At 52.3% G+C, this 22653-nt stretch overlaps 8 protein-coding genes across 8 annotated transcripts; 6 read left to right on the top strand and 2 right to left on the bottom strand.

Annotated features, from left to right (window-relative positions):
• The first annotated feature begins 271 nt into the window (after positions 1–271).
• On the top strand, positions 272–1877 carry QC764_116400 (uncharacterized protein). Its single transcript, XM_062942886.1, has 2 exons — positions 272–1033; positions 1128–1877. The coding sequence occupies exons 1-2, from the start codon at positions 977–979 to the stop codon at positions 1680–1682; spliced, it is 612 nt and encodes a 203-aa protein (XP_062805910.1). The 5' UTR covers positions 272–976; the 3' UTR covers positions 1683–1877.
• Positions 1878–1883: 6 nt separating this feature from the next.
• On the bottom strand, positions 1884–4244 carry QC764_116390 (uncharacterized protein). Its single transcript, XM_062942885.1, has 3 exons — positions 3413–4244; positions 2071–3355; positions 1884–1960 (listed from the first exon to the last, which is right to left on the bottom strand). The coding sequence occupies exons 1-2, from the start codon at positions 3660–3662 to the stop codon at positions 2097–2099; spliced, it is 1509 nt and encodes a 502-aa protein (XP_062805909.1). The 5' UTR covers positions 3663–4244; the 3' UTR covers positions 1884–1960; positions 2071–2096.
• Positions 4245–5134: 890 nt separating this feature from the next.
• On the top strand, positions 5135–7438 carry QC764_116380 (uncharacterized protein). Its single transcript, XM_062942884.1, has 2 exons — positions 5135–6585; positions 6649–7438. Exons 1-2 carry the CDS (start codon positions 5154–5156, stop codon positions 7173–7175), a joined length of 1959 nt encoding a protein of 652 aa, XP_062805908.1. The 5' UTR covers positions 5135–5153; the 3' UTR covers positions 7176–7438.
• A 385-nt stretch (positions 7439–7823) lies between these two features.
• NCED2 (Nced2p) lies at positions 7824–12874 on the bottom strand (the record flags this gene model as incomplete). Its single annotated transcript, XM_062940031.1, has 3 exons — positions 7824–10833; positions 10891–11465; positions 11866–12874. 3 exons carry the CDS (start codon positions 12872–12874, stop codon positions 10255–10257), a joined length of 2163 nt encoding a protein of 720 aa, XP_062805906.1. The 3' UTR covers positions 7824–10254.
• On the top strand, positions 8408–10707 carry QC764_116370 (uncharacterized protein). Its single transcript, XM_062942883.1, has 3 exons — positions 8408–8905; positions 8968–9409; positions 9462–10707. Exons 1-3 carry the CDS (start codon positions 8539–8541, stop codon positions 10144–10146), a joined length of 1494 nt encoding a protein of 497 aa, XP_062805907.1. The 5' UTR covers positions 8408–8538; the 3' UTR covers positions 10147–10707.
• Positions 12875–16392: 3518 nt separating the features above from the next.
• On the top strand, positions 16393–18392 carry agn1 (Glucan endo-1,3-alpha-glucosidase agn1; the record flags this gene model as incomplete). The annotated part of the gene is made up of 2 exons (XM_062942882.1): positions 16393–17711; positions 17798–18392. 2 exons carry the CDS (start codon positions 16393–16395, stop codon positions 18390–18392), a joined length of 1914 nt encoding a protein of 637 aa, XP_062805905.1.
• Positions 18393–18866: 474 nt separating this feature from the next.
• Positions 18867–20086, top strand: QC764_116340 (uncharacterized protein; the record flags this gene model as incomplete). The annotated part of the gene is made up of 2 exons (XM_062942881.1): positions 18867–19216; positions 19273–20086. The coding sequence occupies 2 exons, from the start codon at positions 18867–18869 to the stop codon at positions 20084–20086; spliced, it is 1164 nt and encodes a 387-aa protein (XP_062805904.1).
• Positions 20087–20389: 303 nt separating this feature from the next.
• Positions 20390–21637, top strand: QC764_116335 (uncharacterized protein; the record flags this gene model as incomplete). The annotated part of the gene is made up of 2 exons (XM_062942880.1): positions 20390–20605; positions 20663–21637. 2 exons carry the CDS (start codon positions 20390–20392, stop codon positions 21635–21637), a joined length of 1191 nt encoding a protein of 396 aa, XP_062805903.1.
• Between the last annotated feature and the right edge of the window lie 1016 nt (positions 21638–22653).

Here is a 22653-nt window from a genome sequence, read left to right as displayed (position 1 = left end):
TCCCAAATCCCAAGAGATGCATGTGCTGAATCCGCGGGGTGCAGCTCTCGGTATTCTGCCCTTCAGGGGGGCGTTTTCTGGAAGCGAACAGCTAAAGGCGGCGAATTGGATTGCCCGGATTCCATCTCGCCGCTCTCGGGAACCTTGATGGATATCAGGTTATTCCTTCCTGCTGCTCATGTTTTTGGGGTTCGTGGTGTCCCACCGTGCCCACGAGGAAAATGGTGAGCATCTTTGAGCACGTTTCTGCATCAGCAGTGGGTACCGCTGGGGGAACTTCCCGGATCGCCCTGCTGTAGCGGACAGTGGCCCAATCGCCGCCCCTGCTCGGGACCCCCTGTGATCCTGTGATCCCTGTGCCGTGGGGCGCACCGTGCTTGCTTGGCAGCGAGCTGTCGAACGCTTTTGGAAGCTGTGGTCCTTGATATTCTGGCGCATATCTGCTCAAAATGCCCAGCAATTGCACCACTTCGATAGGGACTCCGGATGAAGGGTCTTGAAAAGAGAAGATACGAAGGACGGTGTCGGCAGCACCTCACCGAACAGTGAAAAGCGTTAGTTGTCTTGACTCTCGGTTGCGCAACGTCCAAAAAGGTCCGGTGATCCCAACCACCAACGCGGGATGAGGGGCAGCAGCACAAGACAACAACACACCTCGACTTAACCTCAAGCTGCTCTATAAACAGAGCTTGTCTTGCATATCTGGGCTTAATCGCATCTCACCTCTCTTCTCTTCTGATCTCTTGCAATTTCGCCGCGCCTCGTGCACAAGTTCTCCAACGAGGCGTGGTCAGTTTCAAGCCAACTAACAGCACCCTCCGCTCCGCACTCGTCGCCGCCGCTGTTAAATACACCATCGTTTCCCTCCTCGTGAGAACCTCGAGCCTTCGATCGCACTCCTTCGCTTTAATCGGATCACCCGCGGCAAACGACAAGAATATCCCTATATAACTTAATCCCTCTGAAAACACTCACAATGTCACACTCCGGCCACGGCGGCGGCATGGGCGACGGCCCCGCCTGCAAAATCTCCGTACGTTGCGCGCGCCAGCAAACCCAATCCATTCACCATTACGCTAGTCTGTCTGAGCAAGTAAACTGACAATTTTTTTGGGGGGGGGGAACAGATGCTCTGGAACTGGTACACAATCGACGCCTGCTTCCTCTCCTCTTCATGGCACATCACCACCAACGGCGCCTTCGCGGCCACCTGCATAGGCGTCATCCTGATGGTCATCCTCCTCGAAGCCCTACGCCGCATTGGCAAGGAATACGACGAGCACATCCAGCGGGACTTTGCGGCAAGGGTAGCACTGATCGCTAACGGCGGTCTTGCCCCCTCTTCCGCCGCGCCGTCATGCCCCGGGGCTGCCTCGTCGTCGTCGTCGTCGAACGAAGCGGTTGCTCCTCAGACAGTCACTTTCCGCGCGAGCCCACTGCAGCAGCTTATCCGCTCGTTGATCCACACTGCTACTTTTGGGCTGGCGTATATTATCATGTTGTTGGCCATGTATTATAATGGGTATGTGATTATTAGCATTTTGATCGGGGCATTGCTGGGCAAGTTCTTGTGTGATTGGATGACCAAGACGGTGGTGATTGGGGCGGATGGAACGGCGGCGGTGAAGAACGGGGGGCTGGTGGGGGGTGGGATTGATGAGCCTACTGTTTGTTGTGGGTGAGATGTTCTCCTGAGTGCTTGGTTTACATCGTCACAAGAGGCCGGGAAGAAGGGACGGGTCGTCCCGTGGGACAAAGGGGAGTTTGTGTTTTACGAAGCAGGCAAAGGAGTTTTTATTTTGGGACAGAACTGGGAAATATAATTCGTTGATACCCCCTCCCCTTGCTTGTGGTTACTCGATGGCGAGAGGTTCATGCAGTTTGCCCATGTGCGATGCGAGTATGGACGAGGTATGAGCGCACAGCAGTTCTGAACGTGTCCTCCGGAAAAGGACTGACACTTCAGAACAGCAAGTCAGCACACGATGACTGTGAGGATTATGATTCAAAGAAGGCTAATCATTTGGAATTACAACGATTCGGTTCCTATCAAATACTTCGACAGCCTACCTAAGGGGCATATCGTTCCTCCACGATCACTTACCCATCTTCTCCATCACCCCCGCCGCCTCGGCCGCCTTTGCAATCTCCTCCGCAAACAAAATACTCGTCTGGAACTTCTTGGCCTTCTTCCCCCCCTTGTGCTCGACATTCCACTCCACAATCTCCTGCACCATACCCTCCAGGGTCGTCACCACCCCCCTAAACCCCAACCCCCCCTCATCAACAGACCGACCGGCATTCTCGTTCGTAGCTACCATGTGAGTAGTAACACTGAACAAACCAGGCTTCATGTGCTTGATATCCCCCTTGAGCTCAGGCAGAATCCTTCTCAAGAAGGGGTATTTGACCGGCAAGAGGGAGTACCACTCGACAATGTAGGAAAGAAACCACATTGGCAGCGGAGGCAAACGAATGAGCTTGAACGGAGTGGTAGCCAGCGTCTCGATAGCTAGATACATGTCGATGTAGCTGATGGGAGGGTTAGGGTCGGTGATCATGAAGGGGCGGCCAGCTTGTGGTGCTTTGGGGTTAGCAGCCAGGACGGCTTCATAGTCAAGGTGGGCAATGGCGACGTTGATGCCGTGGACGAAGGGTTGGATGATGTGCGCGCACCAGGTGGGGCAGTCGCTCATGGCGAGAGAGCCCCCGAGGGTATTGTCGCCTGGTTGCCCGTAGACACCGTTTGCTGGTCTGATGCTTCCAGTTCGGAGCTCGGGGCTGTTGGCACCACAAACTATTCTCTCAGCCCTGGCTTTGGAGACGGCGTAGTTGGCAAAGTGCTCTTCGTGCTTGCGGGGTGGCTCAAAGAAGTCCTTTTCGTCCATGACTTGGAGGTGGTTCTTTATCTCGGGGAGCTTATTCTTGGGTGACAGGAGTAACTCTAGAGGTGAGATCCAGAGTTCAATGGGGCGAATACTGACGCCGCCAGAGGATGTCGAGATCAGTACATCGGCCCCGGCTTTGCGAGCTGCGTCGAGGACATTCCTGGTGCCCCGAACATTGACACTTTCACAGAGACCGTAGACGAGTTTGGACCGGTCCGATGGCACAATGACCGCCGCTGTGTGAAAGACCGTCAAGGGAAGGTGAGCAACAGAGGATGGCCATGATTTCTCAAAGGCATTGTTAGTGGACTCGGCTGAGGAGATGTCTGCCTTGACAAAGTCGACCGTTGATGCTGGCCCACTGAGCATGTCAGCCCGGTTGAGAGGCCGAAACTCCACGATACGAATGCTTTCTGGAGATTGACCACGTTCCAGAAGCTGTAGGACAATGTAGCCACCAACAAGACCTGTGGTTTTGATGTTAGAAGCGATCTTGCGACCTACAATTGAGCCGGGCTACGCACCAGAACCCCCAGTGATGATGTATCGTCTATCCAACTTGGGGGGAATGCGATCTGCATAGCTTTTGGTGGTAATAAGATTCTTTTCAAGGCGCTGATATACCTGTCGCAGCTCTTCTTTGGTCCATCTTTTTGGAGACACCTTCAATACTGCTTCGGGGGTGCTTTTCAGGATGCTGCTGAGACGCGAGAGGTAGGTATAAGTCAGGAGAAGGAGCGAGGCGGCGCCCAGCCCTATCACGAGGGCGGCCATTTGTGCGTGAATTAGTGTATTCCTAGGTTTTTGATGTTACTTCTGAGGTGTGCTAGGAGAAGTTTAAGGTGAGGTGGAATTTGACGATGTGTTCAAGTGAGGGGCTCCTGCCGCATGTTGCACCGAAACAGCCACCGTTGTATTGGACGGGACGGAAACCAACGCTTCCAATTTGGAACTGGCAAAGTTCTGCCGGCCAACCGATTGGGAACGCATTTCTGCACCGTGGTCATCGTTCAGATGGCAGCAGTATCGAAGAGACTTGAAGCTACACGTTTCCATGCTCAGCTGTCTCTAACTAGAGCGCATCAAATATCACGAGTCTCCCTCGGCCACAGAGGTGTCTTCATAAATCTGAGGAGTCCTGTCTTTATACACCAGATGTGCCGAATGTTGATCACCACACCACTGGTGTTGTTGACGTTGATGTTGAAGTCGTCGGAACTCTCGAAATCCCGTGCTCAACGGTTACCCCTGCGGCCGTTGACCCCCACACTCGGGTTCGGCTTCCTGCACGGGCCTCAAGTTCACCTCAGGATGCATCAATGGAAACGATATGGGTGACGGTTTGCAGGACCTCAATAGGGTATTTGAGAACTGCTCACGACGGTTCGAAGGCCTGCCCACCTTCCAACGTCTTTGCATAGCAATCCCCACTTTCCTGTTCGCAACGCAACCCACCACCAAGCACCCCGGTGGGATGGTGAGGCTCTTCAACCTTTTACATCGAGCTTAGGTACGAATGAACTCGGACTTCAGTCGGGTTCACAATCACATTTGTTTACCTGTTGCCTGGAATCCCGAGTTTTAGTCAAGAACTTTACCTATATCACCAGCATCTTCACCGGCTTCTTATTGCCTATCTTATCGCGACAGTGGAGTGGTTAAGATGAAGCCCCATAAGGCATCACAACACCCACCCTTATCACGGTTCAAAATACAAACAAAATTGACCACAAGTTAACAACCCCATTCTTATCAGATGCCCATTTCCAGAAAGCGTGAAAAAGCTCCAGTGTCGTCATTTCTCACCCCACCGCCACGCTCTTGCATGGAATATCGTATTCTGGGGTTCAATAGCGTGTCTTGACACGATAAGTCCGCCATTGGCCAATAAACATCGATTCCGTACCGCCAAGTGACGGGCCTCTTCCAATCCCGGATCCGCGGAGCTGGTAAACCTCGACTGTCAACGATAAGGCTAGGTGCAAGACGGGCAGGTGTTCCCGTTTGTGTCCGACGATGGTGGCTGTTGGTGGATGCCTTCACCAACGTCGGGACTTGAGGGAAATCATGGCCAAGAACCCGGTGTGAGATGATGCCTAGGGTTAAAGCATCACCTTCAGGGGTTGCTATCAACGACACTTGAGCGCGAGGATGCGAGTAACGGATGGAGCGGAGGGTATATATGATGATGATTGATCGCAAGCCCTGATTTGAAGGTCAAGCACCCAGCTTGTGCCTCTCATCCTCACCTTACCCACCTTCAAGATGGCCATCTCCGACAGAAAGCTCTCGGCTCGCGCCTTGAGCTTCTCCGTTCTCTCCTTTGTTGCAAACCTGGCCTCGGCCAAACTCGCATCCACCGGCCTCTCAGTCAACTTCAACGACGTCGACTACTACATCTCCCCTTTCTCCTCCGGGAAGCTCGATGTTTCGAAGAAGACTCTGTGCAACCTCAAGGCCCCAAGCGTGCTCGGGTTCAAGCCTATAACCGTCGTGAACCAGGAAGGTGTCTCTGGGAAGGATCTCACCGGCCTGCTGTCAACTTGGGCACAGACGGATGATGTCTATCAAGACGCCTTCGCCGATGCTGTCTTTGTGGCCGAGTCGAAGGGCAAAAAGCCTAGGAATGTCGTCGCTGAGAGGGCCCCCAAGAAGGATAGCAAGTCGATCATCTCGGTGAAGAGCACCAAGATTCCCAGCGGTCCATACTTCCTCGAGGTCAGCACCGGGTCTGTGTATCCCGTCTACCGCCTGTACGAAGATTTTGCTGGAGCCTTTGTCGAGTCTCTGATCCCCACCCCCGAGGGCAAGTTCCAGCCCCTATCTGCCCAGACGAGCGGCTCTGCATCCCTCACCATCGGTGTCCCATCCAGGCTCTACTACACCAAGACAGCCGAGAAGCCTCTCGCCGGTGTCCGCATCGGTATCAAGGATATCTACCGCCTGGCGGGCGTGAAGGGTTCTAACGGAAACCGTGCCTGGTATAACCTTTACCCTGCCAGCAACTATACCGGTCCTGCCGTTCAAAATCTCATCGATGCCGGTGCGGTGGTTGTTGGTCTTCAAAAGACCTCCCAGTTCGCCAACGGCGAGTCTGCTACTTCGGACTGGGTTGATTACCACGCTCCATTCAACCCCAGGGGTGATGGGTATCAGGATACTTCCTCGTCCTCGTCGGGTGCTGGTGCCTCGGTTGCGGCTTACGAGTGGCTCGATATCGCCCTTGGCAGTGATACTGGTGGGTCTGTTCGTGGCCCGGCTGGTGTTCAGGGTCTGTTTGGCAACCGTCCCTCTCATAATCTGGTCTCGCTGGACAATGTCATGCCTCTTTCTCCCACTCTTGACACCCCCGGCTTCCTTGTCCGTGACCCTCAGATCTGGGAGGACGCCCAGGCAGCTATGTACGGCAAGAACTACAAGTCTCTCGCCAAGACCAAGCCCAGCTATCCCACCAAGATCTGGACTTACAACTTTCCTACTTCGGCGAGAACTGATGCTCAAAAGATTCTTCTCGATTTTGCCGACTCTCTTGCAAAGTTCGTCAGCGGCAGCCTGACGCCTTTGAACCTTGAGGGCGAGTGGGCTGCGTCCAAGCCTGCTGAAGCCGGTGCTCTTACCGTCTCTCAGCTGTTGAACACTACCTACGCCACCCTCATCACCAAGGAGCAGATTGAGCTTGTTCGTGAGCCCTTCTACCGTGACTATGCTGGCATGACTTCCCCTGACTCCTCGGAGTGATCTACGCTAACTCTGTATGCAGCTGCCAACGACGGCCGCCGCCCATTCGTCAACCCTGTCCCTCTCAGCCGCTGGGGCTACGGCGACTCAATTGGGGACGATGTCCTCCAGGAGGCCTATCGTGCAAAGTCGACCTTCATGTCCTGGTTCAACGAGAAGATTCTCCCCCCTGTCGATGATGAGAAGCAGTGCTCTTCCGGTCTGTTCCTCTACGTTTCTTCACAAGGTGGTCAGAATCCCCGCAACCGCTATCGCAGCCAGCCTGGAGTTCCCTTCGGCTTCAGTGCCGGCAGAATCAGTGTTTACACCGAGATTCCCGACGTGGTCTTCCCTCTGGGTGAAGTTACAGGGTTCAGTGCCATCTCCAGCCATGATGAGTTCTTCCCTGTCGGCGTCTCTGTCATGGCTGCCAAGGGCTGCGATGGTTTGTTGACCAAGTTGGCGTTGGATTTGGTTGAGGCTGGGATTATCAAGACCCCCAAGGCTGGGGGTACCCTGAATGGTGACAAGATTTTGATGAGAAGGGAGGCGGAGGATCTCCACCAGTGAGGTGATGAAGATTAAATGTATAATTTGTGGTTCGGGGCCAGTTTGCTCTTTAATGTATATATTTAGTTATCTGTTTTTTTCACCCGAGGGATTTGTTGCCGCCCTTTCATTTGAGGTTTCTATGGTAACCTCATGGCCATTGCATCACCGACTGGTCATTGTCAACAACGACGTCATCATTATGAACAATGAGAATATTCTCGTGTCACTCTAGGCACCATTTTGTTGCAGAGTAATTTTGAACAACTTCTTCGTCCCGAAGACTCGCCTGCTCCACGACACTTTCTCAATTATACTCGGAAGCCATCGCAAACAACCGCTAAGATGTGTCACAAATCAGAGTGCGAAAACTGCCGTATGTCAACTTCCTGCCACCTTGGAATATCATCACCGTTCATGGCCCGGTTAGCACTCTCTTTACTCCTCCTTGGGAAAGTGACCTTTCCAACTCCCGTCCCAACTCACCCCGCTTTTCTCGCCTCCATTTTCTCCTCCTTTTCATCACTGACACATATGGGTAGATAAAACAACCTGGACAGGCTGCGGCCACCACATCCCGTCGGTCATGGACAACATCCCCCGGGAGCAGTGGTGCACTTGCACGCCCAAGGTCAAGGTTCACTGCCACCACTCGCATAAACTGCCGCAGGGTGCGCCGGAGGAGTATGACGAGTACCCGCCTAAGGGACCTTTTTCTTCTGCTTGTGAGTTATTGTAGGGGTAATTATGCCTCTTTCTTTGTCTGGGGTGAAGGGGGGCTGACCGGGAGTACCTTAGATATTCAGCCTTCTTGATGGGAGGGAACGGAGGTTGGATATGGGATTTGTACAGAGTACCGGTCAACGTCAATGGATGAAAGCTACCTAGAAAGAGAGAGAGTTGCTGATATGCTGAGAGTTCAGGTGTTGAACCTTGCATCCAGGAAACCCCTGGCATGATGAAAAGGTGATCCGCAATTTCTTCAGCCCCATAAGGCTATCTAGGTACCCATGGAACCGGAGACGCGCCTTTCATCAGTCTCTCACCCATTTCACCAGTCCAAACTCCAAAGGCAGTGCCTCGCTTTCTCGAATTCGATAGCCGTCTTACATGACATGCCGTCTCATTGGACCATCGTTAGCCGTGAAGACCCACTGAACAAAGATCTCGAACCATCCCCTTTCAGGAGAATAGATGGCCAAGAAGCCAAGACAGCGGGAGGCATGCCTGTCCCCGCAGGCTTCAACCCACAAGGCCAACCCCCCTTGAGCAGGGGTAAGGTTGGCTCTGGTGTAAGGTCAACTCCCAAACTGCGACTTCCCCCTCGTGTTTCCTCTCTCCACGATGCATCCACCCGTTTAGCCACGTCGGTAACACCCACAGGATGCCCAATCTTGCTAACCTGCGTCACCAGCACTGCTGGGAGTGCAGACGGAGACGGGTCGTGTGTGACGGTCAACAACCCGTCTGCAACAAGTGCCGGACCGCTGGCATCGTCTGTCCCGGGTATGCAGACAAAAAGCCACTGCAATGGCTAGCCCCGGGGCAGGTCATGTCCCGGCCGAAGAAGCGGAAGGGTCAAGGGCGGTTACCACCTCTCCGGCTGCAAGTGTCGTGTCCTAGTCCAAAGAGACAGGCTCCTCTCACGCCCCCCGAGTCCCAAAAGCGCCACCGCAACCACCCGGCAACTCCACCTATCACTCCTACTCTCCGGCCGGAAATGTTTGATATTATTGAGGCTATGTTGTATTGTGGGTTGGACTGGGATATTCTCCAGTGTTGTGGGCTCCGGGAGCTAACTGCCGTGATCTAGACAACGCCCGGATCTATCCCGACCTCCAGTCTCACCAGCTCGGCCCGAGCCAGTTTGTTTTTCCGATGTTGACGGTAGAAGACATCCCGCTGTCTATCCTCCACACGCTGGTTTCAGTCACCATCAACCACCGAATCATGCAAATGTCCGACTGCTGTCCCGAAATCGACCTGGTGAAGCCCATCTTGCAAAGATTTTACCACCACCGCGGCATCACCATCCGCGCCATTCACGAATTACTCGACGCTGAAGAAACCCGCCGCGGTCTTGAAGCCGTCGTAAGCGTGTACGCCTTCCTCTTTGCGTTCCTCCAACAATCCATGACCCCATCTTGGAGGACGCACGTGGACGGGTTCATGACCTTGCTGGAGTTTCACGGCGGGTTTCTGGAGATAATAGACAGGTGTGATCAGATGAGGCCGAGTTTGGTAGGGCTGATGATGTCAGTTTATCCCGTCCCCCTTTCCCCAAACTCCTACTAACACCACCAACAGCACCGCGGTACTAGCCAACACCACCAGCCCCCCCGACAACCAGTTTCAAGTCGCCGACACAGTCACCACCCTCCGCCTGACGGAGGATTACTACACCGAAGTCTACTTCCCCCCCATGTCCTGTCCAACCCCCCTCTTTATCAAATTAATCCTCATCAACGAGCTACGCGCTCGAGAGCCTTCCCACCCGAAAACAAAGCAAGCGGCCCTCGGCATCCTCGGCCAGATAGAGCTCTTTTCCCCAGAGAACTGGACGTCAAATCTGGAAAAGTCAGTATTTGCCAGCAGGGAGGAGTTTCTTGTCATTGGCCGCGTGTTTCACGCCAGCGTTGCGCTGTACTGCATACTATCGTTGGTGAGCACCGGGGCTTTGAAGTCAACCCGGGAAGTGGAGGTGTTGCGAGCCAAGTACGCCCAGGCTTTGTTCTCGATATTGGAGACGGGAATGACTACACCGAGGGCAAGGAAGAGGATGACTTGGCCGTTGATCGTAGCTGGCGTGGAGGCGGCGAGGGCTGGGGCGGACGTGCAGAAGTATATTGGGCGGTGTTTGGTTGATATGGCTCGTGACCAAGGGATATCACCGCCTTTGGTGGCGAAGAGATTGCTGGAGCGGTTCTGGGTCGGAGGAAGGGAAAGGAAGTGGGATGATTGTTGGGATGGGGCTTATGCATTTATCATGTGAGGGGGATTGACTTGTTTCTGGTGTAGCTACGTGTAACAGCTGTCCAGGGATCTACCAACCACAAACCTCGATTCCCTCGCCGTCTCAACCCGCCATGTAGAACTCCTCCTAAAAGTACTTATCCAAAAACCCATGAGCCCTCCTAAAAGTCTCCCTGGCCGAATAATGAAGCGTCAAATCATGCCCCGTATTCCTCGGCGCAAAATACTCATACTTCCTCCCCGGCACACCCGGAAACATGTCTGTCCTTGTCTTCTCCAACAACTCCTCACACTCCCTTGCTGCGGCTCCAGGTTGGGCGCAAAACACACCATCTTCCACACCAGTAATAACCATAACCGGCTTGTTGTACGCCGCAGGCGGTATCCCAAACGGTCCTGCATTAGCGGCAAACTCACCAATCGTGACAATATCCTGGTTTGCAAAGTCAAACGCGGGGATTGCTGGGTCGTAAGCACCATAGTAAAACATTTTTGCACGTAGGCTCTCGTCAGCCATGGCTAGGTAGCCTTTATCCAGGCCAGGAAACCGAGAGGGATAAAGAGTAGAAGCAGAGGCGAGATTGAACTTTTGCACCTCGCTGAGGTTGGTTGTGGAGGACCAGCCTGTCAAGATCAGGGCTGAGGTGAGATTTGGGCAGAGGCGTGCGAGTGGGAGGGCGATTTGGGAGCCGTAGGAGTGGCCGACCTTTTTATCTGTCAGCTCGAAAAGATCCATCGATGTGACAAGAATGAAGCTACCCACCCAGATGATGTTGGAAAACCTCTTCCGAAGGGAGTTGGCAGCGGTGTTAAAACGGATAGACTGGATCAGCTCCTTGTAAATTTCCACCTGGAGCATAGGTTGAATCACATTGTGCGGGTCCAATGCCTTTGAGTTGAGGCCGTGGCCAAGTCTGTCAATGGCGAGGGTGTGATACCCCTCTCCATTAGCATAGGCGTGCCAGTTGTAGCGGTCACCAAAGTGATACCCACCCCACATGCTGCTGTTATAGGTGATGCCGTGAACCAATATTTGAAGGGCGTTGCGCTTTTTCTTGACCTTTTTGGTGGGCTTGCAGTAGATGCCGTTGATGACGAAGGAGCCGCTGATGTTCTGAAACCCGACAACGGGGTTCACCTCGCCCCTGGCCAATGCGTTGATGAAGTTAATGATGGACGTTTCATTGCTGGGGTCGTAAGATGGAGACAAGATGGCATTTTCGGCGGTGGCTACAATGTCGAAGGAGACGGGGGAGCATTCACTTGTTGAACCGCGTCGAGAAGCATAGACGGTTGGAATTACCGCCGTGAGGGCAAGTAGCCACGGGTGCGTGTTTCCTGCCAACATGTCAGAAGAGGCTGAGATGAGATTGGCTCGTAGGCGGCTCAACTCACCGTAAACGAGTCTCGGAATGAGGCAGCTTTATATTTTGACGAATCCTTGGGTATTACCGATGTGGGATCGGATGCCTGGAGCGCGATCGTTGCCTGTATCTCGCATTGTTTGGATCCGAGCTCTGGGGTTGGCTTCGTGGCTCCGTGGCTCCGTGACACAGCTACTAGTTCGTTGTCCAATCCAGTGTTGGTTCTGGAGAATGAAGTCATGACAAATGACAGATTGTTGATTATGGAAGCAATTTTCACGCTATTTCTCGCCAAGACCAGTTGGTTGGTGACGTTGTACAGGTACGAATACGATCCAATTTAGACATGGCAACTGAAACCCAACTGCCCGCACCCTCCTCAGTCAATTTTCGGGTTGTGTATGGCCGCCGTGCCATCACTTCGTCCTTGCTGAACCAACACCCATGAAACCCATACGGCACCCACTGCGAAAGCTTGATACGCGCCAAAAGCGTTCTGATATCCTTCACGTCTGTCACCCACAACTCACCGATTGCATCGTCTCGGCACGACCCTCGCTCGTCCAGCTGGCTTTCATCAAACACGGAGCTGAGTACAAACCCGTCATCTTCTGGTATGGGATTCGAGCGCGGAACGAATCGGGGTTCTTGAGCATACCACCCCTTCGGCATTGCAAAAAGCTGGATTGGGTCGTCGAGATCGCTGGACTTAAGGATCTCTTGAACAGACCGCTTGTCGACACACCCCTTGATCGGTTGCGGCCGCGTCTCAAGGCATCTTTGTATCAGAGCTATGGCGTTGGTTTTCGATCCTGGCTGCTTTCCCAGCTCGACCGAGGAACACACTGACCTCACCGAACAACCATACACATACTGTGCCTCCGACATTACAGATAGTGGCGATACGTTCGGGAACTCGAGCTCGATGGCCGACAACGCCCATTGGTTTTTTGTTCCGGGTGGTTGCGCATGGCTGACTGGTGAAAACGGGAAGCTGTAGTAATACAGTCGACATTGTTGTTCCTGAGCATATTTCGGCGGGACTGGCTTGACTTCTGGCGCTGGGATATTTGCCGTGTGGAAGACGGGCGATGCGGACGTCAGACGGCAGGCGAGGAGATTGCTGGTCGTTCCCTGATCATTCCGGGTTGTGTCAGAGGTTTCACTTTCCCAGCAGTTGGCAGTGTGAAAGACACAGCAGGGGTTGGTTTCGTACCATTGGACTGCTTCAGGTTGATATCGCGGAAATACTCCAAACTTTGACTTCCGAGAGCTTTCAAACGACAGCACAGGGGAGCCTTTCAGGAGGTTCAAGGGGTTAAAGCAGAGGGGCATATCAATGATGACGGTATAGCCCCTCGATACACCAAAGTCGTGCATCATCTTTGGAGACGTCATTCCCGGAACAGGGCCGTGAGAAGAGGTTGACGACCTGACTTGGCTTTTGTAATGATGAAGTAATGAACAAATGGCCTTACCAAAGAGGCATGAAAAGAAATCAGCTCTCCCGTCACAGAATGTGTTCGAGGATGAGCCGTTGTGCATTGCTTGACGAAAGTCATTAGCTCACCTCCGAAACCCTCCCGCTCAGACTTTTCGGGCTCTCTGCCCCCCTTCCATCGAACCAGCCGAGGGTTTGCAAGCTCGGTAGCGAAGAGCATACGGGTGGCCCACTTTCACAGATGGCCAGAGCACGCCCGTCATGATAAAGGACTACTGTATTGGCAGCGCTCGTCTTTTTGACTGGAATTGGTGATCCGGGAAGTTGGGACAAGATTGTCAATATGACAGTCCTCAATATGTGCAACGCAATACTCAGCACGGAAGCCAAAGGATCGATAAGGATCGAGATGCTGAACAGGAACGGTTTTGAGAGAGCCGAGCCTTTCGCATAGGAGAAAATGTCGGTCACCAAGCACTGGTTGACAAACTCTGGCTGGATTTCCGACCCCTTCTCACGAAACAGGACCCCGCTGAGCATTCCAACACCATCGAACAAATGAACCCGTGTATTCTCGTCGTTGGTGATAAGCGGGTTGCTACCGTTCCGGACGTACTGCCCACCTGCCAGGTCAGCTGGGATCTCTCCTTCGTAGAAACATGGTGTGAGTGGAAGTGTTTTTTTTGGATAGGTACAAAATTGCCGGCGAGATACTGGTTTGCACTCTTCGTTCGACCTTCGAGTTTGCCTTCGCGATGCATCATGAAAGATGGATCTGCAGCTGGTGAAATTGATTGGCTTTGGGAATGAATGAGGAAGATGCCAAGATGTAAGGTGTACTCAATCCCTGGCTACGATGCGGTTAGAGGAAAATGGCGGAATTACTGGTACAAGTATCAGAACACCTCATGCCAGAATAAGGCTTTCGCCCCGTCACTACCGTCTCGGCACTGTTTGTCAAAGCAACAAGTTTCCAACGGGATCCTTTCACTTTTGCGCTCTCCGTTGAGTTTTTCGGACCACTGAATCAGGAAACAGATGTAGCAATAATGCTGCCAACCTGGAATGGACCAAAGCCTGTCCTGGTATGGCTAGCTAGCATCTGGCATTCATGCGCTGGCAATTGGCCTGACACTCCTGTCTTTTCCAAATACAGGAACCAAAGGCATCCCAAACGTTCTCATCCTATGGGGGAATGCAAGGCTCCATGGAGCAGTCAAATTGGAGTGGGTCAGGCGGTTGCACTACGGTAAGGCTGATTTCTGGGCTGTTGGCAGTTTACCTACTCCTCATATATAAATACCTCACTATACGCTCTTGCGAGCTTCTTTTCTTCTATAGTAGTGAAATGGTGAGAAAAACACACAAAACAACCACAGACCCAGAACTATACCCTCAACTGGGCTCTAAATGAAACACCTTCGTGACAGTGACTCACTGGCAGGCCACACTTCACGTAGGACAAAGAAAAGACGCTATGGGCTCGCAAGCCACATAATAAGCACCGGATTGGCCTGATCAGAGGGCCAGTATTGACCTGCACGCATGCAAGGAACAAAATTTTTGAAGAATAAAAGTCGATGTGCTGTCTAAAATAGAATGCGAGCAGTAGGCTACTTTTATACATGACCCCTAAACCCCTGATTCCTCCGTGAGCTCCACTACTGTCACGGTTGAGAAGAAGCGGGGTCGCCAGGACCAGTAGATCTAGGGATTCAGAGCTAGATCCAAGGGATTTAGGGATTGAAAGGTAGATCCAGGTACGGAGGTACTTGGAGCCCAAGGTCTATATATACGGAGGAACTGGCTGGTGTAGATAGACAGTTCCGCAGTATGCAATACAAGTCACAATCGTCGGTATCTAGACTATTGTGATTGAGACAAGCTATTGTTATACACTGTTTAGCTGTACCGAACCAGGATTGTTCAGAAGTGCCTTTAACCAGTATCCCTTTCAGAGGTCTGGATAGGGGTTCGTCACAAACTGTTACACTACAGTAAGCATAATTTTAGGTTTTTAGTAAATTACCTATTTTTTATATATATAAATACTTTGCTTTACACTTTTTCGAACTTCTTAATTTTTGTAATAATAATAATAATAACGTGAAATAAGATAATATCCACTGCTCATTTTCTGCTTCAAATCAACTGTCTGGGTTCCAGCCCCCAATATATCTGACCTCACATCCATGACATCCTTCATCTCAAGTTTGCGCCACCTGATCCGCACTCACACATCTCACAACCCCAGGTCGGGCTGTAATGGCCAACCGCAACACTAGGCCACACTTTGCGCTCACATACGATAATCAGTCCCAAGGATCGAACCGTGCCCCAAGCCAACATCACTTGGCATCTGATTTGGTGTCGCATTACGCTCAACAGACACCGCATTGCTCTGTGTCTGACACCATACACCCCAAGGAGGCAAAAACCACCAATATGGAAAGTCGTACGCCTCGCAGCCGGTTTTGATGCAGCTGATAAGATCACAGCTGACGATGTCTTCAAACACCACTTTTATTTTGCTCATCATTCAGACAAAAGTTCTCAGCATCCGTCAGATCGGGTCGCGAGTTTCGACCTCGCAAGCATATGTCTCTGGGGTTCCAACAAGCCGCCGCCAACGGCCGTCAAAAGTTCTCTGATAACCAACTCCTAATTTCTTTTGGTTGTGGCTTTGCTCCTTCCATTAGATAATTATGCGCTGCACCAACGAAGCTCAACTCTTAATTCGGAAGCGTTTAAGACCAAGAGTCTGGGCGCTGGCCGAAGCTCTTGTGGCTTGCTTTAGCTCGCTGCACATCGCTAGCATCTCTTGGGAGAAAAGCTTGTCTGTGTTTTGGCAGGTTTGACATCGCAAAGCGATCCAATCAAAATGTAGACTTTCAGCCTTGTTCAACTGCATTTAAACCTGCGCTCACGATCTATTTTCTTTCCCATGTTGCGAGGATAATGAGGTGAACCTAAAAGCTGAACTCCCAACGAAGAGTGGGCCGAACTTACGGTCAGGCCCCAGAGTTGAGCCATCCTTCAGGAACCCGACGAAAGGGAAACGCGTCGTCTGATCTGAAGAATATGTACCCGTGTAAAATGTGGCCCTGCAACCGTCCCTGAGACCGCCGGGCCCGCGCCTCATATGTTTCTGTTCCTACGATCCCCGAGGCCATCAACACCACTATGAATGTGTGTTTGTAGAGTGGAAGGACTGGCTACGAGCCTCCTATTCCGGACTCCGGGACCCGGACGACGATTGAGTGTCAACTTAAAAGATCTCTTTCCTTCTCCTTTCCATCGGTGTCATGTTTCTTTCACATACCACATCGCTTACCACTTCAACCACATTCCTTTTCCACACCCTGTTCTGGTAGCAGGTGCCTAGTCTTGACGACAGGTTATTCAGTCACTTCTTTTTCTGTTCTCACCGCTCCTTTGACAATTAAAATTTCTTTTGATGATGAAATTTCTTTTCGCTCTTGCCATCTCGGTGTCCGTGGTCTTGCCCTCAGTGCAAGCCGCCAAAGAAGTGTTTGCCCACGTTATTGTAGGCAATGTGCGCTCCCTTGACAATACCGACTGGGAAGACAACATCAAGCTGGCGCAGGAGGCCAAGATTGATGCCTTTGTCCTCAATATTGCCCAAGGCGATGAAGGCAACGAGGCGTCCTTGCAAACCATCTTTCAGGTTGCCGAAAGCCTGAACTTTAAACTATTTTTCAGCTTTGACTACAAAGCCCTGGGAGCATGGCCAAAGGAGGATGTTATTGACCACATCACCAGGTTCGGTGCCAGCCCGGCTTACTTCAAAACCGACGACGACAAGCTGTTTGTTTCCACGTTTGAAGGTCCGGACAATGCGGGCGACTGGGTTGACATCAAGGCAACGACTAACTCATTCTTCGTCCCCGATTGGTCATCTCAGGGCCCGGTTGTTGCTGCTGGACTGGCGGATGGTGTTGCTGACGGGCTGTTCAGCTTTGATGCTTGGCCGAACGGTGACACCAACATCACCATCAAATCTGATCTCGAGTACCAAGACGCTCTTGGAGACCGAGCATACATGATGGCTGTCTCCCCGTGGTTTTACACCAACCTCAACAACCCCGACTTCACCAAGAACTGGCTCTGGCGTGGCGATGAGCTCTGGGATACCCGTTGGGCTCAGGTAATGGAAGTCAACCCTGATTTCGTCGAGATTCTCACCTGGAATGACTACGGCGAATCTCACTACATTGGCCCTGTTCGTGAGAAGGAACTTGGTTTGTTCGATACGTCTGCGCCAATCCCCTATGTCGAGAATATGAGCCATGATGGCTGGCGCAAGTTCTTGCCTTTTTACATTGAGCAATACAAGACAGGAGCTGCGCCGACGGAGTTTGAGGAGAGGGTCGCAGCTTATTACCGCACCGCGCCTGCTCTTGCTTGCCCTGATGGCGGTACCACTGGTAACAATGCGGATTTCAATGAGGTGGAGCAGCCGCCGCAGGATTTTAATGAGGATGCTGTGTTTTATGGTGCGCTTCTGACCTCAGATGGGGGGGTTACGGTTACGGTCAAGATTGGGGAGAATGAGCAGACGGGGACTTTTACGACTTTTCCTGCGAGCGGTGCGGGGACTGCAGGTGTTTATAGGGGGAGTGTGCCGTTTGGGGGGAATAGTGGGGATGTTGTTGTTACTGTGTCTCGGGATGGGCAGGTTGTGGCTACAGCTGAGGGGGGAAAGCCGTTGGGGGCGACGTGCGAGTTTGATATCCAGAACTGGAATGCTGTTGCTGTGTAGGGAGTTGTAATATCTTGAGAAGGATTAACGACGTGCCACAATCACATAACTTTCACTCTCGGTTCTGTGCTTTCCGTGATAGTAACTTCTACCCATCGCACCTACCCATGTGTAACGCCCCGGTAAGTTATTGGTTGGGATTTCCAATGGAGACAGACCTCACAGTTTTTTACCATTGCAAAACATCCCGGTTTCCTCAACTCTTTCACCCTTCGCGGTATATCCAAACCCGACATCTCCATACCATATACACCGCATTCTTCTCCAAAAGGCTCGAATTCACAATGCGACTGATACTCGACCGTTCCCGGATATCCCGCTCCCCGCCGATAAATTGGTTGCATGTCAGATCCTTTTGGTGGAGGAACCTCGAACGGACCCAATCACCAGCCATGCTGACGACGATCCGTTACGACCTACCCCGGATACTCTCCCGGGTTTTATACAATCACGATCCCATTGACCAATCGTTAATTCTTCCGTCGCACTGCCCTTTGACGCTCACTCGGAGCAGCTCCCGTGCTTCTCAACATCGGCCCGGATTCGAAGCCCGCTCCACAGACGTTGCAATCGTGGTAGCCTCCTGTCAGGTTTCTAGTGGTGCGCATTGGAAGCTCTCCACTTCCATGTCCATTCTGACAAAGCCGACGGAGTTGGCTGACAGCGCTTACAAGTGACGGCAGTGACCGAGGCTGTGGGGAACATGGGATGGCCCACCCGGAGTCCTGCAAGGGGTCAGTATATCCGCGGCGGCATGCCACCCCCCGCGCTTCAATAAGGAAGCTGATGCTCATTCCATCCTAGTCGGCTTATTCCATCCCGGCAAATATTATCACTATAAACTTGATTATCATGTCAGGCACGCAACACGCTCAGACCCGATTTGCCGTTGCCTAATACCGCCGTGAGATAGGATTCGAAGGGATGATCCGGCCTTATTAGGCTGGGCCACTATGTAGCCATGCTTCCGTGCATTTGCAACGATCAAAAGTCTATATCGTCCCGAGCACCGGGATACTTGGCGGAAACTGCGAAAATGCGCCCCTGAATCTGATATTAAAGGGTACCAGCCCGCTGATGGATCTCACCGTGGAGGTCTGCCCCAGGTTTCTCTCCGGTAGATAGTCCAGCGCACCGTCACGACCGAAAAGATGTCCAAGAAACTCATCGCTTTCCTGCTTGCCCTTCCGGCGTCGGCCGAAATCATCTACGCTACGTCGTACAATGACCATACTGTTACTTCGCTGAAGCTAGATGGGTCGTCCCTGACTCGCGTTTCTCAGAATCTGGACTGCGGGTCTGAGCCTACCTGGTTGACTCTTGACAAGTCAAAGTCGGTGTTGTACTGCCTGAACGAGGGCTGGGGTGGATCTTCTTCCATAACCTCCTACAGGACCAGCGCCAGCGGGACTCTCGAGACCCTGGACGTTCTCTCTGTCCTCAAGAGTCCTGTTGCCTCGACTCTCTTTGCCAATAACAGCAAGCTTGCCGTGGCTCACTAGTACGTCTACCTTTCATGGCAGGGTATGTCCTCGCGGTGCTAATACAGAAACACAGTGATACCTCTGCCTTCACCACCTTCTCCGTTGCTGACCCAACCAACCTCTCCCTCCTCGGCCAGCAAACCTACCAGCTGACTGCCCCTGGCACCGTCCCCGAGCGTCAGGATGCCCCCCATCTCCACGATGCCATCCTGGACCCATCCAAGAAGTTTATTTTGGTCCCCGACCTCGGCGCCGATCTCATCCGCGTCTTCCAAGTCGACGATGGCGCTGCCGCCGCCACTGCCGTGACCTCCATCCCAACCATTGCCGGCTCCGGTCCCAGGCATGTCGCCTTTGCCAAGGCCGGCCGCAAGACCTTCCTCTACTCGTTTAACGAGCTCTCCAACACCATCAGCGGGTATTCGGTTACCTACAAGCGCGACGCCGCCCCTGAATTCACCCGCCTCTTTGACGTTCCTTCTGGCGGCCCGGGCACGACGGTTCCTGCTGGCACCAAGGCGGCGGAGATTGAGGTGAGCCCTGATCAGAGATTTGTCATTGTCTCCTCCCGCGGGGAGAACAGCCTGGACATTCCGGCCTTTGACGGAGAGGGGACGATCAAGTCGGACCCGCTGCAGGTGTTTGCTGTCAATCAGCAAACCGGCGCTTTGACACATGTGCAGACCGCTCCCGCTGGTGGGCGCAATCCCCGCGGCTTCTCGCTCAACAAGGCGGGGACAAAGCTGGTGAGCGCGCTGCAGGATGATAACAGGGTTGTGGTTTATGAGAGAGATGTGCGGACTGGAAAATTGGGCAAGGTGTTGGCGCATGCTACTGTGGGAAGTGGACCGAATAATGGGCCGAATTATGCTCTTTTTGATGAGTAGATAGTTGATGAAGGGGGATTTGTGGTAAATAAAGAGAGTTGATTGAAAGAAGTGCTTTGGGTGTGTGTAGTCATGTGAGATTTGTTTTGGTTTGCTCTTTGAGGCGATGTTCATGGGGATAAAGCTGATTTGTGTTGATGGCAAGAAAGGCAATTTTGATCCAGGACATCTCATCAAGAGAAAGAGAAGTAGCCAAACATTTTGGTACTTTAGGGCCTCAAATCTCTGATGGTTACCCTCTTCTCAAATCATCTCCATCTGCAGTAATTTTCATACGCACTTACAAGACTCCTCCATCCAAACATGAATCCCCAGAAATCCACCCCCGCTCGCAACGCGCGCGCCCTAGCGTCACCACCTACCCAAATCCCTGCTCCAGCTACCACCCAGCCCTCAGCCTCGACCTCGGCCGAGGGAAAACAAGCCAAAGGGGATGATAAGCTGGAAGACGTCCTTAAGACCTGGTCCAACAGCAGGCCCGAGAGAAAGTCTCTCCCCTTTTTGAACGACCTCCACAAAGTAGGTCGCCTGTATGATCGCATTGTCCAGTCACGGTCTCACAGTCGAACGGAACAGTTTCACGCGTTTGACGAGACGAGGTCACACCTTGATGAGATCCTCAAGGGTGAGGGCAAGTTTGCTGCTGCGGCTTCGACTCCCAAGCCGGTTGCCAGTTTCCTTTCGCGTCGAGATATGAAGCACCTCCGGCCGGAACCTTCTCGTGAGACGCAGTCTTTGCCCTCGACCCCGATATCGAAGAAGACCGGGATTTTTGGTACGGCCGTTGTTGAGCCGACCGCGCCTGGGTCAAAGACTTTTGATATCACGCCTTGGAAGAGGGAGTCGCCGCCGACGCCGACGCCGGGCAGGGTCATCAAGGGGATGGAGAGGATGCAGCTTGATGGTTCTTACAATCAGGGAAGTGCTCGGGGTTCTTCGCCTTCTGGTGATGTTGCCATGTCTTCGCCGTTGACCAGACCAATTCCTGTTCACGGTAAAGGGAATGAGAAAGGGGAGGGGCCGTCGTCTATTCTGCTGCCGTTTTTGGATTTGCCTCTTCCTCCTATGGGGGTTGTGGGTGATGATGAAGTGGGGGAGAGTGCTCACAAAGATTTCAAGCCGATTTACACGCAGTCATATGTTGATGGGGTGCTGGAGGCGATGACGCATGCTCATGGGAATATTGCGCGGTTGTCACAGGAGAAGAGAGAGGCCGAGGGGAGGCTGGTGGTTTTGGAGGAGAAGATGAAGATGTGGCATGCTATTGTTCATGGTCAGGGATGTCACTGCGTAGAGGGGAGGTGGTGGGGGGAGATGGAGGAGGGGTTGATTGAGTTAAGGGGGGGCAAGAAGGAAGGGTCTGGAGGAGCGAAGAACGATAAGAAATATGGAAACATGGAGAGTGAAGAGAAAACTGAAATGGGTCGGTTTGGTATGGATGGGGCGGGTGATGGTTTTGAGGACGGTGTTGGGGGTTGTAAAGAGGCTGAGGATGAGGAGGCTTGGGATGTTATTGTCGGGAGTCGTGTTGGTTCACCTGAGATAGTGTAAGGCGAGAAATGAGCACACTATCATTTCGTCTGCTGTCCACTCGTGTATTGTTCTAAATTTGGTTGTCGACTTTTATTGCAGATGAAGCCATGTAATTTAAACTTCGACTAGTGCTAATTAAGACCATAGATGGAGCCTTCAAGAGGCAGACACCTACCTAAGGTAGTTTTACCCTGGGGTTTGCATCGTTTCTTTCACCAAATGTGGATCTAGTGCCGCACACAATCAACAATCAACAATCAACTGACAGCTAGCAAACACCTCCCCGCCATCACCTTTTCGACAGTATTCTACCCCTGTCAATACAGTCAAGATGGGTACCGCAGCAAGACGGGTCGCTACTGTTCTAGAGATACTTGATTCAATCGGAGAGCGTATTAGGGACCGGAAGACCCTTCGTATTCTCTGTCGTACGAGCAGAACCTTTCACCTGGTATTTGGTCGACACCTTTACCGTCACCTCGACAGGAGCAGTGACTCATGCAAAATTTCGCCATGTAACCCGAATCTCATTTACACCAAGAGCCTTTATTCGGTTGCAACGAACGGAGAGAATCCAACTTCAACCGAGTTCAACGAGAGAACACGACAGCTCATCAAATCAATGCGGTGCCTGAAAGAGTTCGAGTAAGAGTCGTAGCACCCATCAAACATCGAAACGATGTTTCTAACAAATCTCATATTGCAGCTGGGGTTTTGCGTACAGACTGGAGCAGGCTACACTAGATTGTCTGCGGAGATCACGTACAGACCTAACGACCCTTCAGGTTGCATATGACGACCCCGAAGAGACCACGAATGTACTCCGAGATATCTCCAATGACAGCTCGGTGTCGCAATATCGGCCCGAACTTCAGGTTTCTTATTTCTGTAACTTGCGATACCTTGCTGTCAATAACTTGTCCGGCGATCTGTCCAGGTGGCGGCGGCAATTAATACAACTTTTGCTGCATTCAAGGTATGCCGAACGCTTTAGGTCAAGATATGCAAATTGCTGTTAACTGAAATGTTATCGG

The sequence above is a fragment of the Podospora pseudoanserina genome, chromosome 1 (assembly GCF_035222485.1).
Source record: "Podospora pseudoanserina strain CBS 124.78 chromosome 1, whole genome shotgun sequence".
Lineage (NCBI taxonomy): Eukaryota > Fungi > Ascomycota > Sordariomycetes > Sordariales > Podosporaceae > Podospora > Podospora pseudoanserina.
The sequence above is the reverse complement of the archived record's forward strand: the minus strand, read 5'-3'. Positions and strand labels throughout refer to the sequence as shown.